General features: G+C 40.0%; 2 protein-coding genes across 8 annotated transcripts; both read right to left on the bottom strand.

Moving 5' to 3' along the window:
* Positions 1-1,798: 1,798 nt before the first annotated feature.
* Positions 1,799-2,695, bottom strand: LOC104962019 (myeloid cell surface antigen CD33-like). The gene is made up of 2 exons (XM_010790403.1): positions 2,582-2,695; positions 1,799-2,238 (listed from the first exon to the last, which is right to left on the bottom strand). The coding sequence occupies exons 1-2, from the start codon at positions 2,640-2,642 to the stop codon at positions 1,799-1,801; spliced, it is 501 nt and encodes a 166-aa protein (XP_010788705.1). The 5' UTR covers positions 2,643-2,695.
* A 468-nt stretch (positions 2,696-3,163) lies between these two features.
* Positions 3,164-22,427, bottom strand: mag (myelin associated glycoprotein). 7 transcript variants are annotated; one of them, XM_010790379.1, is made up of 13 exons: positions 22,308-22,427; positions 18,299-18,415; positions 15,447-15,543; positions 14,026-14,086; positions 13,390-13,758; positions 12,698-12,994; positions 11,776-12,033; positions 10,061-10,321; positions 8,968-9,276; positions 8,001-8,100; positions 7,295-7,391; positions 6,974-7,027; positions 3,164-6,659 (listed from the first exon to the last, which is right to left on the bottom strand). In XM_010790379.1, exons 4-13 carry the CDS (start codon positions 14,069-14,071, stop codon positions 6,501-6,503), a joined length of 1,950 nt encoding a protein of 649 aa, XP_010788681.1. In that variant the 5' UTR covers positions 14,072-14,086; positions 15,447-15,543; positions 18,299-18,415; positions 22,308-22,427; the 3' UTR covers positions 3,164-6,500. The 7 variants fall into 7 exon arrangements, with proteins under 7 accessions (XP_010788681.1, XP_010788684.1, XP_010788686.1 ...); XM_010790382.1 differs by having other exon boundaries at positions 15,517-15,543; XM_010790384.1 differs by lacking the exon at positions 6,974-7,027.
* Between the last annotated feature and the right edge of the window lie 145 nt (positions 22,428-22,572).

The following is a 22,572-nucleotide window of genomic DNA, read 5'->3' as shown; positions in this document are numbered from 1 at the left end:
GACACGCCCATTATGCTTAGGAGTTTCTCCTAAATTCGCCAGTTAGGAGCTACTTTTAGCCCTAAAATCCTTTGTGAATACGGCCCCAGTACTTTACGTTTCTAACATAAAACTCTGGGATACTCAACATTTCCAGATTCACAATAGGACTGGCAACTAAACTAACTCTGTAACATGATGATGTTGTTTTTCTGGTTTTTATTATAGAATGGTTATGTTGAGAGGAAGTAGGACCTAAATCCTGAGCAGATACATGTTATGACTCAGATCTTTAACTTAAGGTACATTTGTTGTAGCACATTATAAAAATGCTTTCTTTGACTATATTGTGTACTACAAATCTGAATCTTCTAAGTAACTAAAGCTCAGATTAAATGTAGTGCAGTAAAACTCACAATATTTGCTGCTGAGTTGTAGTGTAGTGAAAGTAGCAGGACATGAATATACTCAAGTAAGCTACAAGTACTTCGATATTGTTCTTAACTATAGTGCGTTAGTCAATCTACTCACTGTTCCCCTTTGATTATCAAAAAACGTATATTCAATTAGCAATGGGCTTGGTTATAGACAGTAAATCAATGTTTGAGGTGTGTTTGAATCGTACTGGGATGTTTTTGATAGGTGTATGGGATCCATTGCTCCTCGTTCCAGCTCTGCTTCCATGACAGAGTCTCGGCTCACAAGCTCGATGGGGCTGGTCGAACTTGCTAAAAGCCACCAGAGTTACAACCAAGACAAAAAAGGTCGAACAAGAGACAGAAACAAATGAGCAAGGCCAGAGAAAAGAGGATTGTTGTGATTAAAAGACAATTATCTGTGCACATCGACTTCCCAGTGTTGTGCGGTGTCAGGCTCGAGCTGAGCTGTTCTGTCCCAGAAGGCCTTGGGAAACAATGGCTACTGTGTCAGGAGGAGTGGGGGGGTGCGCTGACAAGTCTTCGGGTTTCAAGACATGGTCACAGCACCATGTAACTGTGTGAATACTCTTAATGCTACTTTAGGGTAAACAATATGTTTTAATCTTTTGTAATCGTAGTGAGGATGAGTTGGCAGGTGGATACAGACATATTGCCTTTTTTTATGTGCAATTGTCTTAAAACAATGAAAAGACAAAATGAAGGACTTTAAGATAGATCTTTAAAACAAGCTTTAGACCTACCTCACCAGAAGAAAAAGTACAAAAACATAACTTGTCTTAAATTCTCCAGATTGCCAGTTGCAAAGTGAAACTATGACACAGACTGAAAAAGAAAATGGTTTAAAATCAGCTTCGGAGTGACCTCAGTTCACCGTGTGGTTCAATCGAAGGACATCAAGGAGGAGTCTGTAGTGTCTTCGGTCACTGAGGCAGTTTAGACGCCTCTCATTCAACTACTGTGTGCCAGCTCCAGCTTTATGATAAGGTGGAGTAGGGCTACTCAATTAATCGGATTTTAATCGCAATTACGATTTTGGCTTGCAACGATTATGAAAACAACATAATCGAAATAAAATGATTATTGATTTATTGATATATTATCTATTTATTGATATATTATTTATTGATATATTATCAATAAATAAATTGATATCTTGGTGATGTATTTTTATTTTGTATTATTGGTTTTTCAGTTGAATTATACTTAAAGTTCAGGGTAATCAACTGTTAAAAACATACTGTTCACATTTTTTTTAGTGAATGGATAATCGTTTTTAATAAACGTGATATCAATTATCGACCCAAATAATCGAGATTATGATTTTTGCCATAATCGAGCAGTTTCTAAAGTGGNCAAAACAAAAATGAACATTTTGACTGTTAATATTTGTTGTAGCTCTCCATACCTTTCACAGAGAGAACTGCTCTTTCAGAGTATGTAAATCCATCCGAGATCCCATCCAGTAAACCATTAACTCTGAGCTGATATGCTCCAGAGTCTGACTCAGTGAGGTCGTTGATGAAGATGCTGCAGTTCCCCTGACTCACATCCGGCTGCAACAGTGAAACCCGTCCCTTGAACAAAGACTGAACCTTGGTGCTGTGCTTGTTGGTGTGGAAAATCATGTCAGAATCGCCACATCTTTGATTGGACGTTTTACATTTGTACCAAACTATATGTTTGGGTTTAAAGGCTGCAGGAGTAGAGAAAGAACACGGTATCACAACACAGAGTCCAGCCTCTGCTGTTATATCTGCTACACCAAGAGTGATACAGAATGTTCCTGCTTCACAGTATTGTCTTCCCCAAACCGATGCACCTGTTAATACAAAATCAGGGATATAGGTTATTTTAATTTCAACAACATATCATGAAATCAAATACATTCTGATTAAATAAATGGTAAAGAAAGGCTGCTATATGACTATTTTGGTTTCATAGGCTTTAACAAAAAGGCCAACTAAATGAATATCTGAAGTTAGTTAATCAATACTGCAAGGACTTGTTACTTATGAGCTGGTGGAAAAACAAAACACTTGTAATTTGGAAGCATGTCAGGAATATAATGAAACAAAGGACACTTATCATGACATTATTGGCATTATATTTTTTCAAATCTTTCCTTTTGGCATAACAACATGATGTACAAATGCATACAGTACCTGTTTCTGCATGGATGCCCCTCACAGAGAAAAGCAGCGTTGCACAGATTAGAACAAACATCCCGATTTGATACTTGAGACCGTCAGTCTTCACAGGACAAACTTGACACTGAAAGTCCAGCAAACATAGAGGAAGTGAACCAAAGGGAAGCTGCACCGCTGACACATAACTTAATACAGGACGTTGCACATTAAGATAATCTGTAGCTACAAGTTAACAAACTCTTTAACACCCAGGGGTGTGACTTCCCTGATATGTGACACATGTTCTCAAAATATATTATAAACTGTAACTAAACATGTTTCCAGTTAGCTTTAACAAATGCAACTTTGCTCCCCCCTAATTAATTTACTGAAATAACTCTGACAAATTACTATTACTATTATCCCAAGCACTCTTTCCCAAACTGAGTTCACCCTCACTTAACCACATCAAAAAGTGTTTTTGTTATAGCTAGGAAACAACTTTATGTATAGATGTACAATGTATAGATCAAAAGGCTATTTTAAACACAAATATAGATGTTTTGTTACCTGTTACCTGTAACCATGGTGCTCATTCTCAAAAAGCAGAACAAAAAAGACAGCATGAGAAAACGGACAACTGTCTCCAGTTGTTGTTGTTTTTATTTTTGTTTATGTTTGGGTAGAACTGAAGACATATGGATTTGCTTGAGGCGTGAAGTATATGTTTAAAATAAAAGAGCAAACAAACTACATCATTGCAGAAATCCTACTGTTATTAAGTAACAGTTCAAAACTCTGACCTGAATTATTATTATCATATTTGTAGAATCATGATAATTATGATCACCACAAAGTATAGGGTATACAAATCTGCTATACAACACACCGTGACAAAAGATTAGGTAAGACACATTTCATATTTTTTACTTTTTCAAATAAATAAAATGAAAAAAAGCTTTCAACAAGATATACTGGTTATTGTCTTTGTAGCTACAGGCAATATATGAATACTAGCCAGCATATCCATCCTTGAGTCAACAGAACAATGTCTTAATAAAGGCTAATGTGAGTCAGAATGGGTGGTAGACAAAAGCTTTGTTTACATGCACAGAAAACTGCATTTCTTTTTTACATTTTGGAGTTTTTAATCAAATCAAACACAACTTTAGCTGATTTGTGTGCACCATGTTTCGTTTCATTACCAATATGACTTGATGCAGGATACGACCAAGGAATTCATTTCAAAATATTATTACAGCAGTTACTATTATGAGAGTAATAAATTAGTGGTGGATATGTCGCACAGCATTATGGGCATGATATCACAAAAAATATTCTATTCATTTTTCCTAATATGTGTTTGCCCTGTGCCATTGAGGGACTGAGGATTCATCAGTATGGTGTATTCAAACTTTTTGCAGCAGGATATTTATGTGTGAACAGCTCAAACCTAAAGTACTCCTGGTAGTGTGATTTAGTTTTTATAGTGCCGCCTGCTGCTTATGAACAGTATTATGCAGTTACCACAGTGAGAGGCCTTGGCTGTATTTTGATTGTAAAACCAATTAGAAACAGCTCACAGAGACATGCTGCTGCCTTGATGAACTAAATCCATCATTACAAATGAGACTGCCACAGTGCGGCAATATTTCATAACATACATTTATAAAGCCTTAGGCAGAGCATGAGAATCAAAAGTACTTTCAATCTTCAAGAAGAGATCATAGCACATCTCTAGCTGGATTTTACGTTCCCCTTCAATCCACATCAGTACAAACAGTGTAATGTATTTTAAGGAGGAAAACAATCAGGGGACAGGTTCCACACTGTAGCAGGTGATTTTGGAAATTAAAACTATGGTCATTACTTCGGTATTTTATCCTTTTCTTGCAGAAAAAACTGACATCATAAATGTTTACATGACTGATTCAGTTGATGAAATTGTATATCTGGACACACATTTTTAAAGCATACACCATACAATACACTGTAGGTATTAATTTCATTTTTACTAATTGTTTTACGTAAAAAGGCAGTGACCAAGTTAGAGTGTCATTTGTGTTGAGTAATTTTGTTGCACTTTTGTGAGAAACAGACAAAGTGAAGACGGGGAAAAGGACTTTGGTGACTTCATTCTCTTTACTACACCGACTATCGGATTCACAAGAAATGTATTTATATCATCGGCAGACGGCAGTGCAATTCAGCAAAAATGTAATGTCATCATGTGATGCTGAACTGATAAACTTTTGAAAAGTCTGAAAAAAAACAGTGTTACAAACTAGACGTATGGAGTTTGAAAGACATTTAACAGGCAGGATGGATCTAAATAAAACATGTTGGTGCATTGTGGGTAATGTAGGATGCATTTGGTTTGGAACTTGACCCAATCCTATGAAATACTATTCTATGAAATACAAAGCTATATCGGCCTCTGCTGCTTTAATTTGATTGATCTGGAGTTTCCTTTTAAGGTTTAAAGAAACAATTTATTAAATACAGCAGCTATTGTACTTTAAATTGATCCTCAATCCCGGTCAATAACAAGGTCACTTCCTGCATGTAAACGCAGCCTCTGATTTGACTATAGTGCACACTAGTTAGAGCTTGATAGTATTTATTAAGACAATGTTCAGTCAAAAGCATGTGAGTGATGTGTGATAGGAGTATTTTTACTTTTCAAACTGGCTTTTATCCATCATTTAATAACTTAATGCCTGCAAGAAGGACAGTCATGCAGGGTATTTACTGTACATACTGGCTTCCATTCTCTAGCTATACATCTTATTAATATATATTATTGATACCATCATTATAAAGTTAGACTATTAGTAGGCTTTGATATTACATCACAGGTTCATCAAATGCCTTTGAATAGCATAAACAGCTGGCAAATCATCTGTGTCATTCAAATATTTGATGCAACCCTCTCAAGTGAAGCAATGCTAAAAACCTCCCAAAGACCCCAGTCATCAATGATCAGTGTCCTATGAGCTTTGAGCACGATTTGAACACACACACGCATACCCACACACATTGTCTAAAAGAGATAACACTTTGGCCACTTGCGCTCAAATATTTTGTGCTTTAGGGAGAACAAGTTACAGACGAAAAATAAGTCTTTCATTGGCCACAGTGCAGGAAAATCCCCCAAAACATCAACAATCCTACAGTTTACTAAAAAATAAGGCTGGGGAAAAAGCTGTGGCATTTCTCAGAACTGGAAAGTGAACCATTCGAATTTACAAAACCTCTTCAATTATTGTCAAAAGTGATGGTGACTTTTGATGCATTTATTATGAGAGGCACACACATTAAATACACTTATGTAGAAACAAGATGTAGAGATGCGTTTCCATCTCTCGCCTCAGGCTGTTATCTACTTAGGATGTAATTTAACCAAAGGAAAGAGGGAAGAGAGGTTTGCTCTCTGCTGATAGACACACATAAATATAAGAGAACAAAAAGCAACGTTACTCCTTGCCCTGATGCTTCAACTGGCAGCAGACACAGTGACAGATATAAGAGACAGGTAGTGGGACAGATGCAAGCACTCAGATGTCTTTTGTTTAAAAAGCACAATGAAGAACATGAAGAAAGCAACCAAAGCAAAGCTGCTGTCTAACACTGCATGTTTAAAAGCCCATGAACAACAACTGAGGCCAGAACTGTAAGTAATTTGTTTTCATTGTCCAGTGGGAAATGCTTCAACCCAAAGTACCAGTATTCCCGAATGAGGCATGTGAAGGGGGGGGTCCAATGGAGGAGGGACAGCATGAGGGGGGAGTAGTGGCATCTAGTGGTACTTTAGGGGTGACAGATCTGAAGAAATGTGAAACAAGGAGCCATCATATGCAGGGTGAAATCCAGTTGACCACGGGGGGTTATTTAACAGTTTATTGGGGCTGCCACTGCGTCTCGCTTAGCCGAAGGATCAGGGAAGGATCGCGTTTCATTTGGCTTTGATTTCCGTGTAGTTGCTGTCATCATCCCCCCTCCCTGAGGCCCCTTCCCTGGACCTGGCCCCGATAAACTCCAGAGCAGCGTAATTCAACTCTTGCCTCTCCAGTCCTGCCAAAGAGCCCACAGGTTGATAATCCCCGTCTTCTCCCTGCAGACAGAAGGATCGATCAGCGACACAAAACTCGGGCAGGGTGCCGGTGACACCGCAAATGACAGAAGAGCGCGACGGACAACACTACCAAAATGTGTTAGTGGTTACTGGGTGGTTACTGGTCCACAATTGACAAGGAGACTGAGATGTTTCTTGTTAGTCTGGCAAATTTGTTTTAGCAATGAGGCAGCCATGCAGCAGGCAGATTCAGAAACAAACGGCAGTGTACAGAACACAAAAGCTGATATGCGAGGAGATGTATCTGTCACTGAGGCTTGTGTTTTTAATGGGGATCTGTTTAGGAACCTTACCGTAGTTTCCTCTAGAATGGAGTTAAACTTTGAGCCCAACAGCTCTGTCTTAAGCTGTGCAAGTTAGGGGAGAGAAAAACAGACAGAAAAACGCATAGAAGCGATGAAAGCAAGAGAAAACAGTGTTCGGAAAGGTAATGGTTGGAGGTACTGGAATGCCAGTGGGAAGGACTCCTTTTATTACCTTATTTTCAGAAGTCAAAATGGGGTCTCATATATACAACTTGCTGGATTACATACAATGTTTAACCCTAAACAGTTTGAGAATGGTCATCCAACCCATCCTCCATCATAATAATAATTGACATCAGCATGTCTCACCACTTTCTTCCTCAGATTTTGTTTGTCCTTCTTGACTGCGCTGTAGTACAAAGCTGGGTTCTCCAGGACCACGTCCTGCCTAGGGGTGCCATTCTCTCTGGGGGACGGAGTCACATAGTCAGACTCGGTCTCGACTGCCACTAACGCAGGGCGACACGCCAAGCCTGGGCATCCATTTTAAAACAACAAGCTATGTAAGGTTAAGCTGGAGGTCTGTGGGTGAGTGACGTGGTTATTTTATGGGTTTAGTCGCTGAGCTCACACCCACTTGAAGGGTGATTTGTCAGAGGAAGCTTGTCAATTTGAGGGTCCAAATATGCCTTGAGGCTTAAATAAAGTTCTTGGTTAACAGAGCTACTTGGATTTTGTTTAGCGTAGCAGGTCAAGGATTCAGAAGCAGTGTCAGGGCAGGGATTTGAGTCTGCAAAATATAAGTTAGTCCAGCTTGCTAACCGACTCCACAAGGCGGCCAATGCGGATCTCCAAGGGATTCTTCTCTTGGTAAATAAACAGCTAAATTGCTTTTGAGAAATGGTTCTCACGTCCACATCAATCCCACAATCACTCATATTCAATATGCATCAATGTGTTTTAGAATGGATGACTGGGCTTAAGTGTTTCCTTGGATTTCAGAGAATGCTTAGTGAGGAAAAAGGGCTACTTCTGCCTCGCATCGGCCTCTCGATTATTTATCATGTATACTCACTTCTTGTTGTTGTGGCCAACGTATCTCACTGCTGCAATGATGAAGGCTATGACGGCCACTCCTCCAATAGTGCCAACTATAACTGCCATCATGTACTTTTCTGAAAACAAAGAACAGAATTGTTATTGATCGCACTATGCAGAGGTCAGAGGGCAAAAGCAGGCATTTGCATCTGTTAAAGAGAGAACAATCACTCTTCTCTTCGAGTGCATAAGGCCAATTTGTGAATATGGTTTCAAGGCCTTTTTGTTGATATCTAAATACTCGCAGACCAAAATACAACCATTCCTACTTGAGACGTACATGTGAAAGCAAACTTCAAACAAATTTTAAACAATCCTAAAACAGCCGGGCATTACAGCGGCTGGTGGTTTTAGCAAACATTACTCAAGCTGGAGGAAAAAGGTTTTGTTGAGAAGTATTTTCTGCTGCAGATCAATAAACAATTATCTAATTTACAGCTGCAGGAGAGGGCTCAGCTCAAAATAAACTACAGGGCCCATGTTCATGGTAGAAAAGGACCATGTCACATTAAAACGGTCGAGCTGATTTATGTGTTTTTGGACAACAATGGAGCTCTATAGCACAGAGGAATATATCAGGCTTGGCTGCACACACAACAATTGCCAATAAAAACAATTTGCTGTTGTTGACAGTAAGAAAAACTAGAATTGTACTGAACTTTCAGCATTTGAATGCAGGATTAAGACAAATAGGAATTCAGACAAATAGGAATAAGAAAAACTGATTCTCTTGCACTAATTTATCAGTTGTATTTGTTCTATGTCCTGTATATATTCATGTTGCACTGTTGGAGGAGCCTGTGACCTAAGTTTTTCATTTCCATATCAACACTGAAGCTAACAGTAAAGAAAAATTGGCAGAAATAAGACATTCTCATTCAAATTGTATCAAGCGTCCGTGCGAGTAAATACTCAGATGTGGTGCATAGTTGGTCCCGACTCACTCTCCTGCTGCAGCTCCAGTTGTACGCTCTCTCTTCCGTACGTGTTGAAGAAGCTGCAGTGGACGTTGACGGCTGGGCCTCCGTTGTCTACCCGCTCGCCTTTCTCCCGCAGCTTGATCATTCCCGTAGAGGTGTGTCCGTCAGTGTGTGTGTAGAAGTTGTACCGGCCGTCTGTTTCGTTGATGGTGACATTCACATCGGGCAGGTAGAACTCAATGGTGGGTTCAGGGTTTCCTGTGGCAATGCACACACACTGGACACCCTCCCTCACCACGGTGCACTTTGACTCCTCCAGAAGGACAGGGGCATCTAGTGAAGGAGGCAGAAAGAGCTACAATAACACCATTGAATGTGGATATATGTACACGTCAAACTAAACTTTTTGCTTATGGTCATTTTTTCCTATTTAAAGGTCCCCTATGATACTGTTTTTCATCAATATATTATAGGTCTCAGATATATAAAAAACATGTCTCTGAAGTGTTTGGTTCGAAATACCAATTGTAGCCATGCCATAATCCCCTCTGTTTCAGCCCTCTTTCAAAAGTGCTGATTCTGTGTCTTTTACTTTAGATGAAAATAAGGAGCCCCTCCCCACGCCCCTCTGAGAGACATTTGGTTAAAAAAAACAAAATGGTGCTCTAGGAGGAGATGCAGGTGATAAGATGGGCGGGTGTTACCTTGGTTGGTTATTTGCTAATGACACAAGCCAAAAACGTTAGGACATCATAAAGTGGCCAAAATCTGATCAGCTCATTTTCAGACAGGTTTTTACATTAATGGATAAGGACAAAAAGAGAGGGGGTCTTTGTTCCTGAAACGTTCAGAATCGATTCTGCATAATAGGTGACCTTTCGAATCTGAACGTAATAATTTGTTACAATAAATAAATATAATTTTCTTAATGGAAGAAGGATGTTTTTGAAATTCTGCAATACATAGAAGCAGAATATTATACTTTTAATGGTTTAGAAACTTTTGAGACGCTGGCTATACACCCAAGAATATAATCCTGTTGACCTGCAGAATTGTGTTATTCTACTGTCCTATATGTCCACACTCATGTTGGGTGAAATGCAGGACAAGCACTTACACTCAACAGTGATGTTGAAGGAGCTGCTGGCTCTTCCATGCTCGTTCTCGGCCAGGCAGCGGTACTGTCCGTCTCCCTGGGGGGTGACCTCCACAATCTCCAGCACTGACAGCTCGTCGGCGGTGATGGTGCCCACCAGCTCCCCGTCCTTCAGCCAGGTGAGGGTGGGGGCCGGGCTGCCCTGGGTGCTACAGTGCAAGGCCAGCGTGGACCCCTCAAGTATCGTCATAGAGTCGTTTACCACAGGCTCGCGGGGAGGGTCTGCAACATTTAAAGAGAAAATTGTATTGTTTCTTTACCTTATCCAGATTTTGTATCAGTCTCTGTATCCTCACATAGTTACAACACGCTACCTTCATTAATAACAAGAGACAGCATTTTGGTATTGCAATGACTTTGGCCATTCAGGGTCAGTGGAAACGAAGGACAGGTTATTTTCAAGTTGATATGGCAATCTGTGATTCAGCGGTGGCTTACATACACACATCCGGCAGTTACAGAGCAACATCATCATTCATTTGGAGTCTTGTTTCTGGAAGCCCTCTCTCCCTCTCCAAATCCTCAGGGAAACATCTGGATCTTAAGCTGCTAATGCTGCTCTATTTTTACCAGATAGGTGATTGTGAAAATGTGAAAAGCTGCTGTCTGTTTTCCAAAAATTGAGATGTAAGAGCAGTGAGAGCAAATATCGGCAATATGGCTGATATTTTTTCTGTTGAGTGACCCCTTTTTACATCGGTTTTTTACATTTTAGTTTGATATATTGTTATTTAAAGGTTATATCATCTATAAACATTTTAATCTCGAACAGCTAATAAACAGAGTGAGGTTCTCTGTTTCAGAATAAAATATGTATTCATTTTAATGAATGGAAATGTTCAATGATACGTTTGGGCAGAGATCTCTGGCTCTCAAAACACACAACTAATCCAACCTACACACTACACACTACACACTAGCTGTTAAAAAGGAAGGTCAAAGCACTCCTGCTGTGTCCCTGTTTCATACAACATGCTAATGATCAGCAGCTTTTTAATATGTAGTTCAGTGCATACAGGCGTACAAACAAAAAGTATACTCAAAGCTATCACTATGCATACTAAATCCAATCAGTTGTTTAATTGGCTGTTGATGAACACTGTGGTTCCACAACAAGACCCTTTTTTTTGTAGATTTGGCAGTGGTATTCTAAGGTCACAGTCTGACTGTGTTTTGTGTTTGCACACATTTAAAAATAAATATTTTTGATTTATGACACTATTAGTACGTTATATGTATTTAGGACACAGCTTGACATTTTTTATACAATACACGTTTTTTTTGTTCTGTCCTTGCCGGCTCGTGGCTCCGAAGCTTTGCAGTGCATATGGATTTATTGATTAGGCAAGGTAGTTTGGAAAATACTGAGCGTCCAGATCAGCAGCAGCTACAGTATAAATGTGATTGGAGAAGTTTCTATGAATGTTGAGAGACCTTTTATTTTTGTTGTTGAAATCTATTGAAGCTGAATTCAGGTCCACTACAGCTGCTTTCCTTCAGAGAGGGTGAGGAGAATGACCCAACTATACCTTCATGGTTTCTGATTGGTATCATTTAAATTCACAGATGCAAATGTAATGTAACTTATTCCTGATTCCATATTAGATGCTAACTGTATACAGAATGCATTGTATGTTGGTTGGAATTGGGACAAAGCTGCTGTATCAGAAACTTACAATTGACAGCCAGGTACAGTGAAGTGTTCATGATGCCGTAGCCATTGTCCCCGTAGCACGTGTAGATTCCCTCCTGTGCAGGCGTCACATCGTCCAGGGAGAGGGAGACGTTGGACGCCGTGTCCCACAGCAGCTCCTGGTCTCCAAACATCCAGGAAATCCTTGAAGGAGGGTTACTGTCCACCTCGCAGTGCAGCATCACAGAGCTGCCCTCCATCACCTCCGAGGACACGTTCACCCACACAGAGCGCGGAGAGTCTGGGAGGGAAAGCAGAGAGTTTCATGTCCCTGGGCTCATGTGTATGACCGCCTTTTTTAAAACAGGGTTTACATATATATATAATATACACAAATATAACAGTGATTAATGCATGCATGACTTAAACGCTAAAGAGGGTACATTTATATTTGGACAACCTCTGAGGCTTTGCTTGAAGCCACTCAAGAAATAAATTGGCTTTTCTTCCCCTTTACTTTCCTTTTTCTTGTATTTTGGGTTTGTCTTTCATGTGGCTTTGTATGGTTCTTGTGAGTTTGAACTTTGAACAGCAAGATGACACCTTATAATTTAAGTAGCATGTTTAAAGCTAGCATTCGTTTGTAATGAAAATGATGAAAGGGACATGCACATCCCAGTGTCTGAAAGAATGGGTTAGAGTAACAGAGAAAGGAGAGATGCCGTTGTGCAAAGTTTCGAGCACAAGGTTTTTCTTTTGATCCATTGAGATGCACAGCAGTACCTTGGTTATACAAACATGATTATGTGTGTACCTTAAACTGTGATTCTCAATGTTTACTAACATTATTTTTTGTCTTTTCATGTACCATAGTTGTATATAAAGCATCCTTTTGAGATTATTCGAAATTGGAAAAGCATCATTATTACTTATGGCCTAAAAGTGGGAAGTGCCTTTAAACTTACACTTGATGTCCAGAGAGATGAGCCTCTCATAGACCAGCGTGGTGTTGGGGTAGTAGACCCTGCAGCCCAGGAGCTGCCCGTTGTGCATGGGTCTGGGTGTGAAGGTGAGGGTGCTGGAGAGCACGGCCGTGTTGCCATCCTCCAGGAAGTCAGCGCTGATCTCCGGGTCGGGCAGGTAGTCGATGTACATCCACTGGATCTCTGGAGTCATCTCGGGGCAGTTGTCGGGAGCGTAGCACGTCAGCTCCAGGCTTACATCGCTGACAATCTCCTCCGGGACGTCGATGTTGGGTTGATCTGGTGGACAGGAAGTATCTTTTCTTAATAATAGTAAAAAGGGATTCAAAAGGGTAGCATAATATCTTCATGCAGAGATACAATTTATCAAAGGATAGCTATAAAACTATAGTATACAACTATAGAAAAAGACACTAACTTAAAAACACTACAGTAAGTGTACGAAGAAAATAATGATATAAACAAAAAAATGTATTGAAAACATGAAGAAAAAAATAGAATAATAAAAGGAACATTAAAACTAATAATTACTTAAAACATTTACTTTCAAATAATATTTTTGGCTATATTTCGAAGTAATTACAGACAAACTTTTAAAAATCATTTATTTAGCAATTACTGATTTTATTCTGCTGGTTGTTACAGTTTAATGTACATTACACTCATTGACCTACCCAGAACTTTGAGCTCAGAGAAGTCTGGGTACGTGTACATGTTGGCTCCCCCGAGGTCAGCACGAAAGTAGTATTTCCCCGAGTGCTCTGCTCCGATGTTGTTGATGAGCAGTGTGCAGTTCCTCTGGTTGAGGTCACCCAGCAGCTTGGTCCGTCCTTTGTAGCTCTCATGCACAACGTCTGTGCGTGATTTGAAGACAACAGGAGGGAAGAGTTGAGGGTAGGGCTGGCCGAAGTACCAGATACCGTGAGTGCCACGGTACGGCCTGATACCGGACGGATACATGAATGTGCACGGGATGACCACGCAGGAGTTTGTCATGGCCGAGATGTCCCGAGGTACCCAAACGTTCCACTGGCACCTGGCATCTGAGAGAAGATCAGAGACAGGGTGTGACAACATGGCATGCATATTCCAACTGCACCTTGAACAATAAAAACTAATTAAGAAACACATTTCTGTATGCAGCAATGTTTGGCTTATTTGAAGCAAATGCAGTAGCACTAACAAAGGTTTGGCTTATTGGATCAAATCAACAGCATAACGTAATGAAGTGTAAGTTAATGGTGAAGTGTGAGGTACAAAATCAGAATAGGTCTGCCATCACATGAGGAAGAGATGCAGGAATGTATTACCGTTGATGATCAACAGCAGTGGTAAAAGTAGCTCCAAACACCACATGGTCTCGACTCGATGCTGAAACACATAATGTCCTGTCAGTCACAGCAAATGCATCATCAAGAAAAGAAAACCTTAACAGCATGGGTTCTGCTACGTGACTCAGATGCTTCGTCTACCTCTAAGAATCACACAACTGCTCAAAATGTTTTCTGAGATTGAACAGTTTAGTTTCTGGGTTTTATATCATGGTTCCTAAACCTTCATCAAAACCCCTTTGCAATATACGTTTTTTTGGACTGCTGGAAGTGGTGTAATTTGCTCAACCCACAGAGGAAATGTTGTCTTTTTACTGAATCACTGATCACCAAAATTGGAGTGAAGTGATGTTCGCCTCACCATGTGATACTTTGCAAAATGAAACAGTATTTTTTTATTTAGCAATTTCCAACAAGCAATTCCAAATTCATATTTTCATAACTCACCACAGACGGCTCTGTATCAGTTTTGATCTACGTGCATTATATTTAATTGGTAACACAGCAGCAGGGAATCAAAGTCATATTCATCCACAAAAACAATGCAATGCACTCGTTTAGTCACAGCAATAAATCGAACAAAAGGTAAGAAACAGCAGACGGATAATGTCAGAGTTGAAGGGTTGACTCCTATTTCTTACATTGTTATTATAAATTAGTATTAATCAGCACAGAATGGGGCACATAATATACTAGATGTACGAATAATCCTCAGACTCTCTTCACTGAGATGGGAATGTTACTATTAAAAGCAAGCCGCTGTGTCTGTAAATGCTTTGGCTAAACTTGGTGTATGACTGTGTTGTGATTGTGTGTTTTGTAATTGTTTGTAACTGTAAAACTGTCTGAAACTGTGCTGTTACCATTCTTGGGCCAGGACTCTCTTGAAAAAGAGATTTTTAATCTCAATGAGACCTATCCTGGTTAAATAAAGGTAAAATTAAAAAAATTTAAAAAATTAACATCTTGAATTCGATGTTTGAACTTATTACCATTTTATAATTAGTGAAGGTCCTTAATGTATTTCAGTTGTTTGAAGGAGCTATTTTGAACTATTTTTGAGTTAATCTTTGTCCATGTGCGGTTTTAGTGTAAGAAATTGTAACTTAACACTTTGGATACTTATAACTATACCTTTAACTCTGGCTATAGAATACACTATAGTAAATTAAGTTAGTTTGTCAGGTGTTAATATATGCTTATTAAAATCAAAACTGAATTCATTCTCAAGCATATTTTTTTAATTGTTCACTGAATGTATTTTGTGTCCAAGCAATAAAGAAAAAACATTGCAAAGTCCACATGTGAAGACTTTTAAAACGTGTTAAATAACAAAAAATAGTAGCTTGTTAGCATCGCTTCATAGAAATACCCTGCTGTGACTTATTGCTTAAGTTTACCCTGAAATGCTGATGCTAAGAAACAGACAGGCGCTCTGGTCAGCAGCTCCACTAGAGGGTGTTCACTTACACCCAGACAGCTCCACAGCCTCCTTCTCTGTAAAAAAAAAAAAAAGAAGAGTGACATCAGCATCATCAGGCAGTGACATCACGGACAGCCCCCTCACTCCCACAGAGCCGTAGTAAGTGACATAAGCACACAAACCCAGCGTCAGCCAGCACCTGCTTGCTCCCTCTCATCACTCATTACGGCCGCCACACGTAAACCCGTCCAATGAATGACACTCACTGTTGACGAAGCTCTGACACAACAACAAACTCAAGCCACCACACATCATGTCATCAGCAGAATACAACTATCTGTGCTGTGCTAGAAATAAATCAGGGGGTAAGTAGGAGGGACCGATATTCAGTGATGACAAACAAAGAAATGACACTGCATTTATAAATGAATAGCACCAGAAAAAGGCTCATAAATCCATTAGCATCAATGCAGCATTTAGTTCCCAAATCCAACAAGCCATGGTTTAGCTCAATAGATATATTACATGAGGAAACTACAAGTCTGTGTGTAGAGTTTGTTTTGTGTCTCATTTGTTTTTCAATTCAATTCAAAACCTTTATTTATTCAGGTGAAAACCCATTGAGATCATTGACCTCTTTTTCAATGGTGACCTGCTTTTTCTTTTGCCTTCTATAGTCTGAGATGTCAGCTCTGTTCTGGAGCCACATAGAGGCCCATATAAAGAACTACTTTTTCAACACCTGTTCTGGTAATTGGTTTTTGGAAATGTTTGCAACTACATTAAAACTAACGGTCGGGTCGAGTATTGACTTCAGCCTCTGTCCCCCACAAATAGTTTTATGTAATCAGATAGCCATTAGAGAGCGATAATGCTCAATAAACAAACTTAAAGAAGATATTGACTGATTGCTTTATTTATGTTTACGCATCATTTTCTGTATATCAGGAAGATATCTTTAGTGAGCTCTTTCATTCAGTTTAATAGTGGAATTGTGTTCTCTGTAATCTCCATGTAAATACAATTTTGTATTGAGGCACCATTATAACTCTGTCTGTCATGCTGTACGTGTGCCAGGGTTTTTCTCGGTCACCATTGCCTTCTTACTTTTGTTACATAAGTCAAACTAAGAAGACAAAAACCTAGCACTGCTTATTGATTCACAATAAGGAGAATATCAATCTTCATGTCATGTCCTACCTTTGGTGACATGACACTTTCATAGTTGAAAAAAGGAGTTTCCTGTTTACGTTTAGACATTCATTAACATAGATTGTTCACACAGCAGAATTTAAAGTTGGTAGTTTATACACGTTTCAATATTTTAAAGATTTCCTTCATACATTTTATTTTGCTGTGATGAGTATTTTAAATCTAACAGATGATATAAAAGCAAATGTGCAACATTTAAAGAAAATACAATTGTAAATAATGTCTTTCCACTTTAATGTATTGTAAAGTCACTGCTTATTAAATATTTTTTGCGTATTGTGTTTATATACTATTTCAACATGCTATCAGTAATTCACTTTTATTATTCATGTTTTTAAGACATTTGTACATTTTGAGATTCTAAGTAAATCAAATGTATGTTATGTTCATGGCGACTGTAGCTTGTTCAGTGGATGCAGAAGGCAGAAGTAGAAGCAGAGGATCGAGCCTCGTGTTGCAGCAGCCTGTGTGTGCAGATGGCCGGCCCAAGAGTGGATTGTGTATCAGAGCTTCGTGATTAACACATCCTAGCATCCTCCGGAGAATCCATGACCAATATTAGCCTGGTTGTTCAAGAAGAGTGAAAAAAATGCTGTTGTTCTGACATTGCAAGAGGCCATTGATCTGTCCTGCTGCTCATCATCGTGCATCATACAGTCACAAAATGGGAAGGCATGTTTTCGAACACTAATAGAACATTCACTTCGCAAAATGCTTCCTTCTACTTTTCTCTAATAATAAAATCCCTAACGTTTTTTTTTTATGCTACTCGGAAGCAGAGGAAACGAGTCATTGACACAACATTGAGCTTTTAAGTAAGTATCAGAAAAAGGTTGCTTAATTAAACATCCAGCAGTTATTGAACACGATTAGCATTCAATTGTAATCATGTTTCTGGCCACATGTCCAATATTCACTCTGATTTAGCTCTTTTCTGGTCTCGACCAATACCCGACCAATAGTTCGTGCTCGACAGCTGCTAAATGCTCCTATGCTTTTTCCATCTAGTCTCCGGCTGTGTCTGTCTGCAGTTTTGTGCCGCTAAAGGAGGTTTAAAGAGCTTATTTCTCTCCGATTTGTCCGAAAACAACGCTTTGTGAGCCGTGAGGGTAAACCAAAACAGTAAAGATGCAGGCGATATAGATAACCTCACTGAAAAGCTCTGCAAATCTGAGGGAAGCTGCAGATTCAGATGAAACATCCCTGTATGTTCATCACTATGACCTATGCTTTCTCACATTTAAGACACTGTTGTGAACATATCAATTACAGCCTCTTCTAAAATAAACATCTCACATTGGAAAAGGTCACATTCTGAGACGTCTTATAATGACGCATCTGTTGACTGTGACAATCCGAACTGTGACAATCCTAACTTTTTTTTCCAAAGTTACGTCAAGCTCCACCATCTGCACTGCAACAAAAGGCCAAGAGCGTCGTTCAGGCATCAGCAAGGGCAGGAGAGAATGGAGCCGGGCGGCCAGGCAGGGCCACTGACACCACCACCAACCCAAACAACAGCCTCATTGATGGGGCAGACAAACGTCTTGCACAGAGCACACAGCATACGTGTGCACACTTAGATACACACACGCGACACACACGCAAAACACTTGCCTCATACCAGCCTCAGCACCAAGCTCCTGCTCCCTCTCAGTCCTGACTTCTTCGTCTTCCCCTTGTGTTTGCTCTGCCTGAGCTAGTCGTCTTTCTCTGAAACTTGGATCTCAGATTCTGTGGGAGAAAATATAAAAAAGGGATTTGAAGAGAGATGTCGGAAGGAGACAAGAGGAAGGGGAAAAGAGGGGGTCTGTGTGAGCTCTGGTTTACATGTGTCGTGGGCAGCTCTGAATATGCGTTCAGGCATTTCTGGAGCTGCTCTATGGCCCACTCAGCATTCCTTTACTTGGATGGACCATTGCCCTGATATGTCCCATGTGTCTTGATGCCTTGAACTCTGGGCCTTGATCATACCTCAGTCTGAGGTCAAAGCAAAGTCTGTTGACATTAGTGGAGCTGTTTCATGCTAGGTGCGAAAGACATAAGGGCAAATGCTGCTCTGTGAAGTAATGATGACTCAATGTCACTTTCAGAAGGGCTGCCTTAGAGCAACATGCGGAGAGTAGGAGGAATATAGAACTTGTGAGATGAATATGGTTATGTTAATCATATATTTACATTAGTTTGATACAGAGTTTGATGTTGGAGTGTTCATTTGTTTAATTATCACTTAAGAGATCTTAGTCGCTCTATTAAAAATCTGAAAATTGTTTAAATCTCAAGCCAAGTCTGGATTCATTTGAATTTCAGAAATGCAATAAGGGCAGCTAAACTGATCTGTCCAGCCATATGCAGATATAATGTTTTCCTTGCTGAAATATGTCTGTAGGCGGGAAGCACAAGCATATATCCACTCAGAGGTCCACGTAGTTGACATAAAACAAAGGCAACTTGTCTTTCCAAGTGGGGCACTTTTTCCCCATTCTCATTGTTACATGTATGGTGAGTCACTGTGTCCAAAAGCCTTCAGGCCACTGGCCAAGTGATGGCATCGACCGAGCCATGGTTAACCTCAAGGGAATCCCTCCGTAAACAGTCTGGAGAAGAGCTGAAGAGGAGAATGCCGTACTGACGCTCTGGAGCCATGTACAAACGCATACGCAGCATGCCATACCCCCTACACACACATGCAGCATAAGAAGAGCCAACACAGTCCTCAGTGAGGGGCGGACAGATATGTGACCTTCCTCTGCATCCCCTATATGCTGTTTGTAAGCTCAGTCTTCTTCATTGTCCTGCTGGGACTATAGTCATTGTGAGGACAGTATGTATTCAATACATTCCAAAGCAGAAGGAGTGACTGTCCAGTTGTTCAGAATCATGTCATGTTTTTTTCTGTCTCAAAGAAAGGGGCAAAAAGGACCAAAGAAACTACAAGTGATAGCATGTTGAAGAAGTATAAACAGACAATGCCTGGTTTAGTTTCGACCTGAAGATCTGATATCCTTGCTGCTTTGTGCAGACTCTCCTCTACCAAGGTAATCAAACCTCAAGATAATCACTTATTCCACAGCACGCTTCAGGGATACAGATGCTATCTGAACAATCAGCTTGGCTAAATCAGGCCATGGCACCTTTTATGAGTCACTTTACATTATTGAAATTGCTCACACAAGCTAAGAGGCTCACACAAACAATCGACTGTGCCAAGAAGAACATTTTCATTGTGAATATTGTCTGCAATCCGTGTGCAGGAGCTTCGCCGTGGCTCTTGGATAGGGTGGGAAAGAATGGGAACGTTGTATGCAGAACACTGCCCATTGTGCAAGGCAGAAACTGGAGGAATTTTTCCGGAACAGGCCCGCTCACAGCTTGCGCTTTGCTGTTTGCCTGTGACGCGCGTTGGTCCACCACAAGCTAAGGCCCCCACTAAAATACTCAGAGGAGCAGATGGTCTTAAAACATGACTGCTCCCCCTCCCACCACACACACACACACACACACACACACACACACACACACACACACACACACACACACACACACACACACACACACACACACACACACACACACACACACACACACACAGAGAGAGATATGCCAATATCCAGTCACCCAGTCTGTCCAAGGTACTGCAGGGAGTGCTGGCATGAATAAGAGATTCAAAGCGTACTTTGAGGTTATCAAAGAGGATTATGCCAATACTGCTTGCCTCTTACAGTTGATATTTTGCCGTGTATCTAATGTGAATAAAGTTTTGTATTGTTATTGCACATAATGTATGAATTAATTTAGGGTGTTTTCATCTTTACCACTCCTCTGTGTAGTTTCTCCTACTGCTGTTGCAATTCCCTTTTATTTTATTTTAGTCTTTTAAGGAAACTCTGATTCTGTTTTAGTTGTATCTTTAAAAATATGTCAGAAACCATAAAAGGTGACTTCAGGATTGTGTGTCTCACTCCCTCCCTACAATTGTTAATAAATAAATAATGCTACATGCATTTGTGCATTTTTATGGTTTTAAAATCAGCATCCACTTCATTTCTGAAATCACAACAGCACATTCAGTGACAATAGATACACTTCACTTGGCAGATCATCAACATAACATGAGATCAGGAGCACCAAAAAGCTTATTTCCATCTTTTCTACCTGGCAAGTGTCTCTGGCAATCCCCGGCCCAGTGGGCAGATGGTGAGCCACAGGCCTCCTCTCATTAGAGAGCTCTCCCTTCCGCTCCGAACAAAAGGGGGCGACAAACAGAGCAGTCACCTGTTCAGCCATCCCAATGCTCGCTAAAACCATCCACTTGACTTTAAAAATGCCATCTAATTTTTGTGGAATTTAAAAAGAATGTCATGTCTTTGCACTTGAGAAAAAGAAAGTATTGGTGGGTGACGTTTTCATTCTTGAAAGACTGATCCCAGATGAGTTATCTTCTGTTACATTATTAACACAAAATGATGATAAAAAGCTTTAAAAACACCCTAAATCTTGTACTGAAAATCTAATTTGAATGAGAACTTGCTCAACACACACCACCATCATATTAATATATATTAATATCTTAACATATATTAGGAAGAGCTATAATTAAAGGTCAAAATCTGAAACTCAAATGTGTCACCACTTGTGTGATTTAACCTCAACTGGACCTGTTGTGCTTTGAAACACGATCTATTTCAAAATGTACCAATCAGGCCATAATTAAGAATTAGAATTACACAGCCACATCACCACGGAAACACTTGTGTCTCAAGCTGTTTAAAAACTGCACCAATCTCTCTATAAACCTTGTATATGTGAATGCAGTGAAACACTGTGATTTCTGAAAAAGTAATTAAAGAAAATCTATCTTTCCTTTATTTTAATAATGCCGATCACTGCTGCTAAATTACTTGTAACATTGGTCTGCTGTCTAATCAGAGGCTCTTCTACCTGGCATCAGATTTCTGTTTGGATGTGGGAATACACTCTAGTAATTACTGCAACGACTCATTGCTAATGTCACTAATAGCGAAAATCTGTCCAGTAATGATTAGCTAGGCTTTTTGCAACCCCCATTTACAGCAAGCAAGCAAACATACACACACACACACACACACACACACACACGCACACACACCACACACACAAGCAAACATACACACACACACACACACACACACACACACACACACACACACACACACACACACACACACACACACACACACACACACGTGTCCACGCTTACAAATCACCACAAAACATGTTCACACACACACTGACCTAACACAACCTAACAAGCACACACTCACCCTGACTGTATGTGTTTGACCTTAAATAACAAAAAACGAAAGTAGATAGATGGATAGATAGATAGATAGATAGATAGATAGATAGATAGATAGATAGATAGATAGATAGATAGATAGATAGATAGATAGATAGATAGATGAATAGATGGATAGATAGATAGATAAATAAATAGATAGATGGATAGAGATGGCACAGGAAGTGTTTGCATGTGCATTCATCCATTTCTCTATCCCATTCCTTCTTTCTTAATGAAAAAAACTCAATTTCCAAAGCTCCCAAGGGCATAATAAATAACAAATCAGAATACACTGCAGCTGCTCACCTGTGTAGGTGACCGTGGCCGACCTCCCAGCACTCAGCAGCTCCTGTATGAGCGGTTTGAGCAGCCTTCCCTGTCACACTCGCATGCAAAGCGTCACACCAGCCTGTTGCAACTCAGATCTCTCGCCACTCTCTGTACCAAGCCCCAACGGTGGGGAATAAGCTGCCCACCCCACCACTGCTGCCACCCTCATCATCATCATCATCATCATCACCACCATCACCCCTCCCCTAATGAAAATGAGTCCTTCAGTGAAGCAGCATTG

Source organism: Notothenia coriiceps, unplaced genomic scaffold (assembly GCF_000735185.1).
Source record: "Notothenia coriiceps isolate Sejong01 unplaced genomic scaffold, NC01 NC01_scaffold00034181, whole genome shotgun sequence".
NCBI classification, from domain to species: Eukaryota; Metazoa; Chordata; class Actinopteri; order Perciformes; family Nototheniidae; genus Notothenia; species Notothenia coriiceps.
The sequence above is the reverse complement of the archived record's forward strand: the minus strand, read 5'-3'. Positions and strand labels throughout refer to the sequence as shown.

Coding starts and splice junctions, on each gene's coding strand:
- LOC104962019 (XM_010790403.1), bottom strand. CDS start 2,642: ATGTTTGTTCTAATCTGTGCAACGCTGCTTTTCTCTGTGAGGGGCATC. Junction 2,239..2,581: donor GGGCATCCATGCAGAAACAG/GTACTGTATGCA, acceptor TTGTATTAACAG/GTGCATCGGTTTGGGGAAGA.
- mag (XM_010790379.1), bottom strand. CDS start 14,071: ATGTGGTGTTTGGAGCTACTTTTACCACTGCTGTTGATCATCAACG. Junction 10,322..11,775: donor ACTGTACCTGGCTGTCAATT/GTAAGTTTCTGA, acceptor TAAATGTTGCAG/ACCCTCCCCGCGAGCCTGTG. Junction 6,660..6,973: donor CCATTCTAGAGGAAACTACG/GTAAGGTTCCTA, acceptor TTCTGTCTGCAG/GGAGAAGACGGGGATTATCA.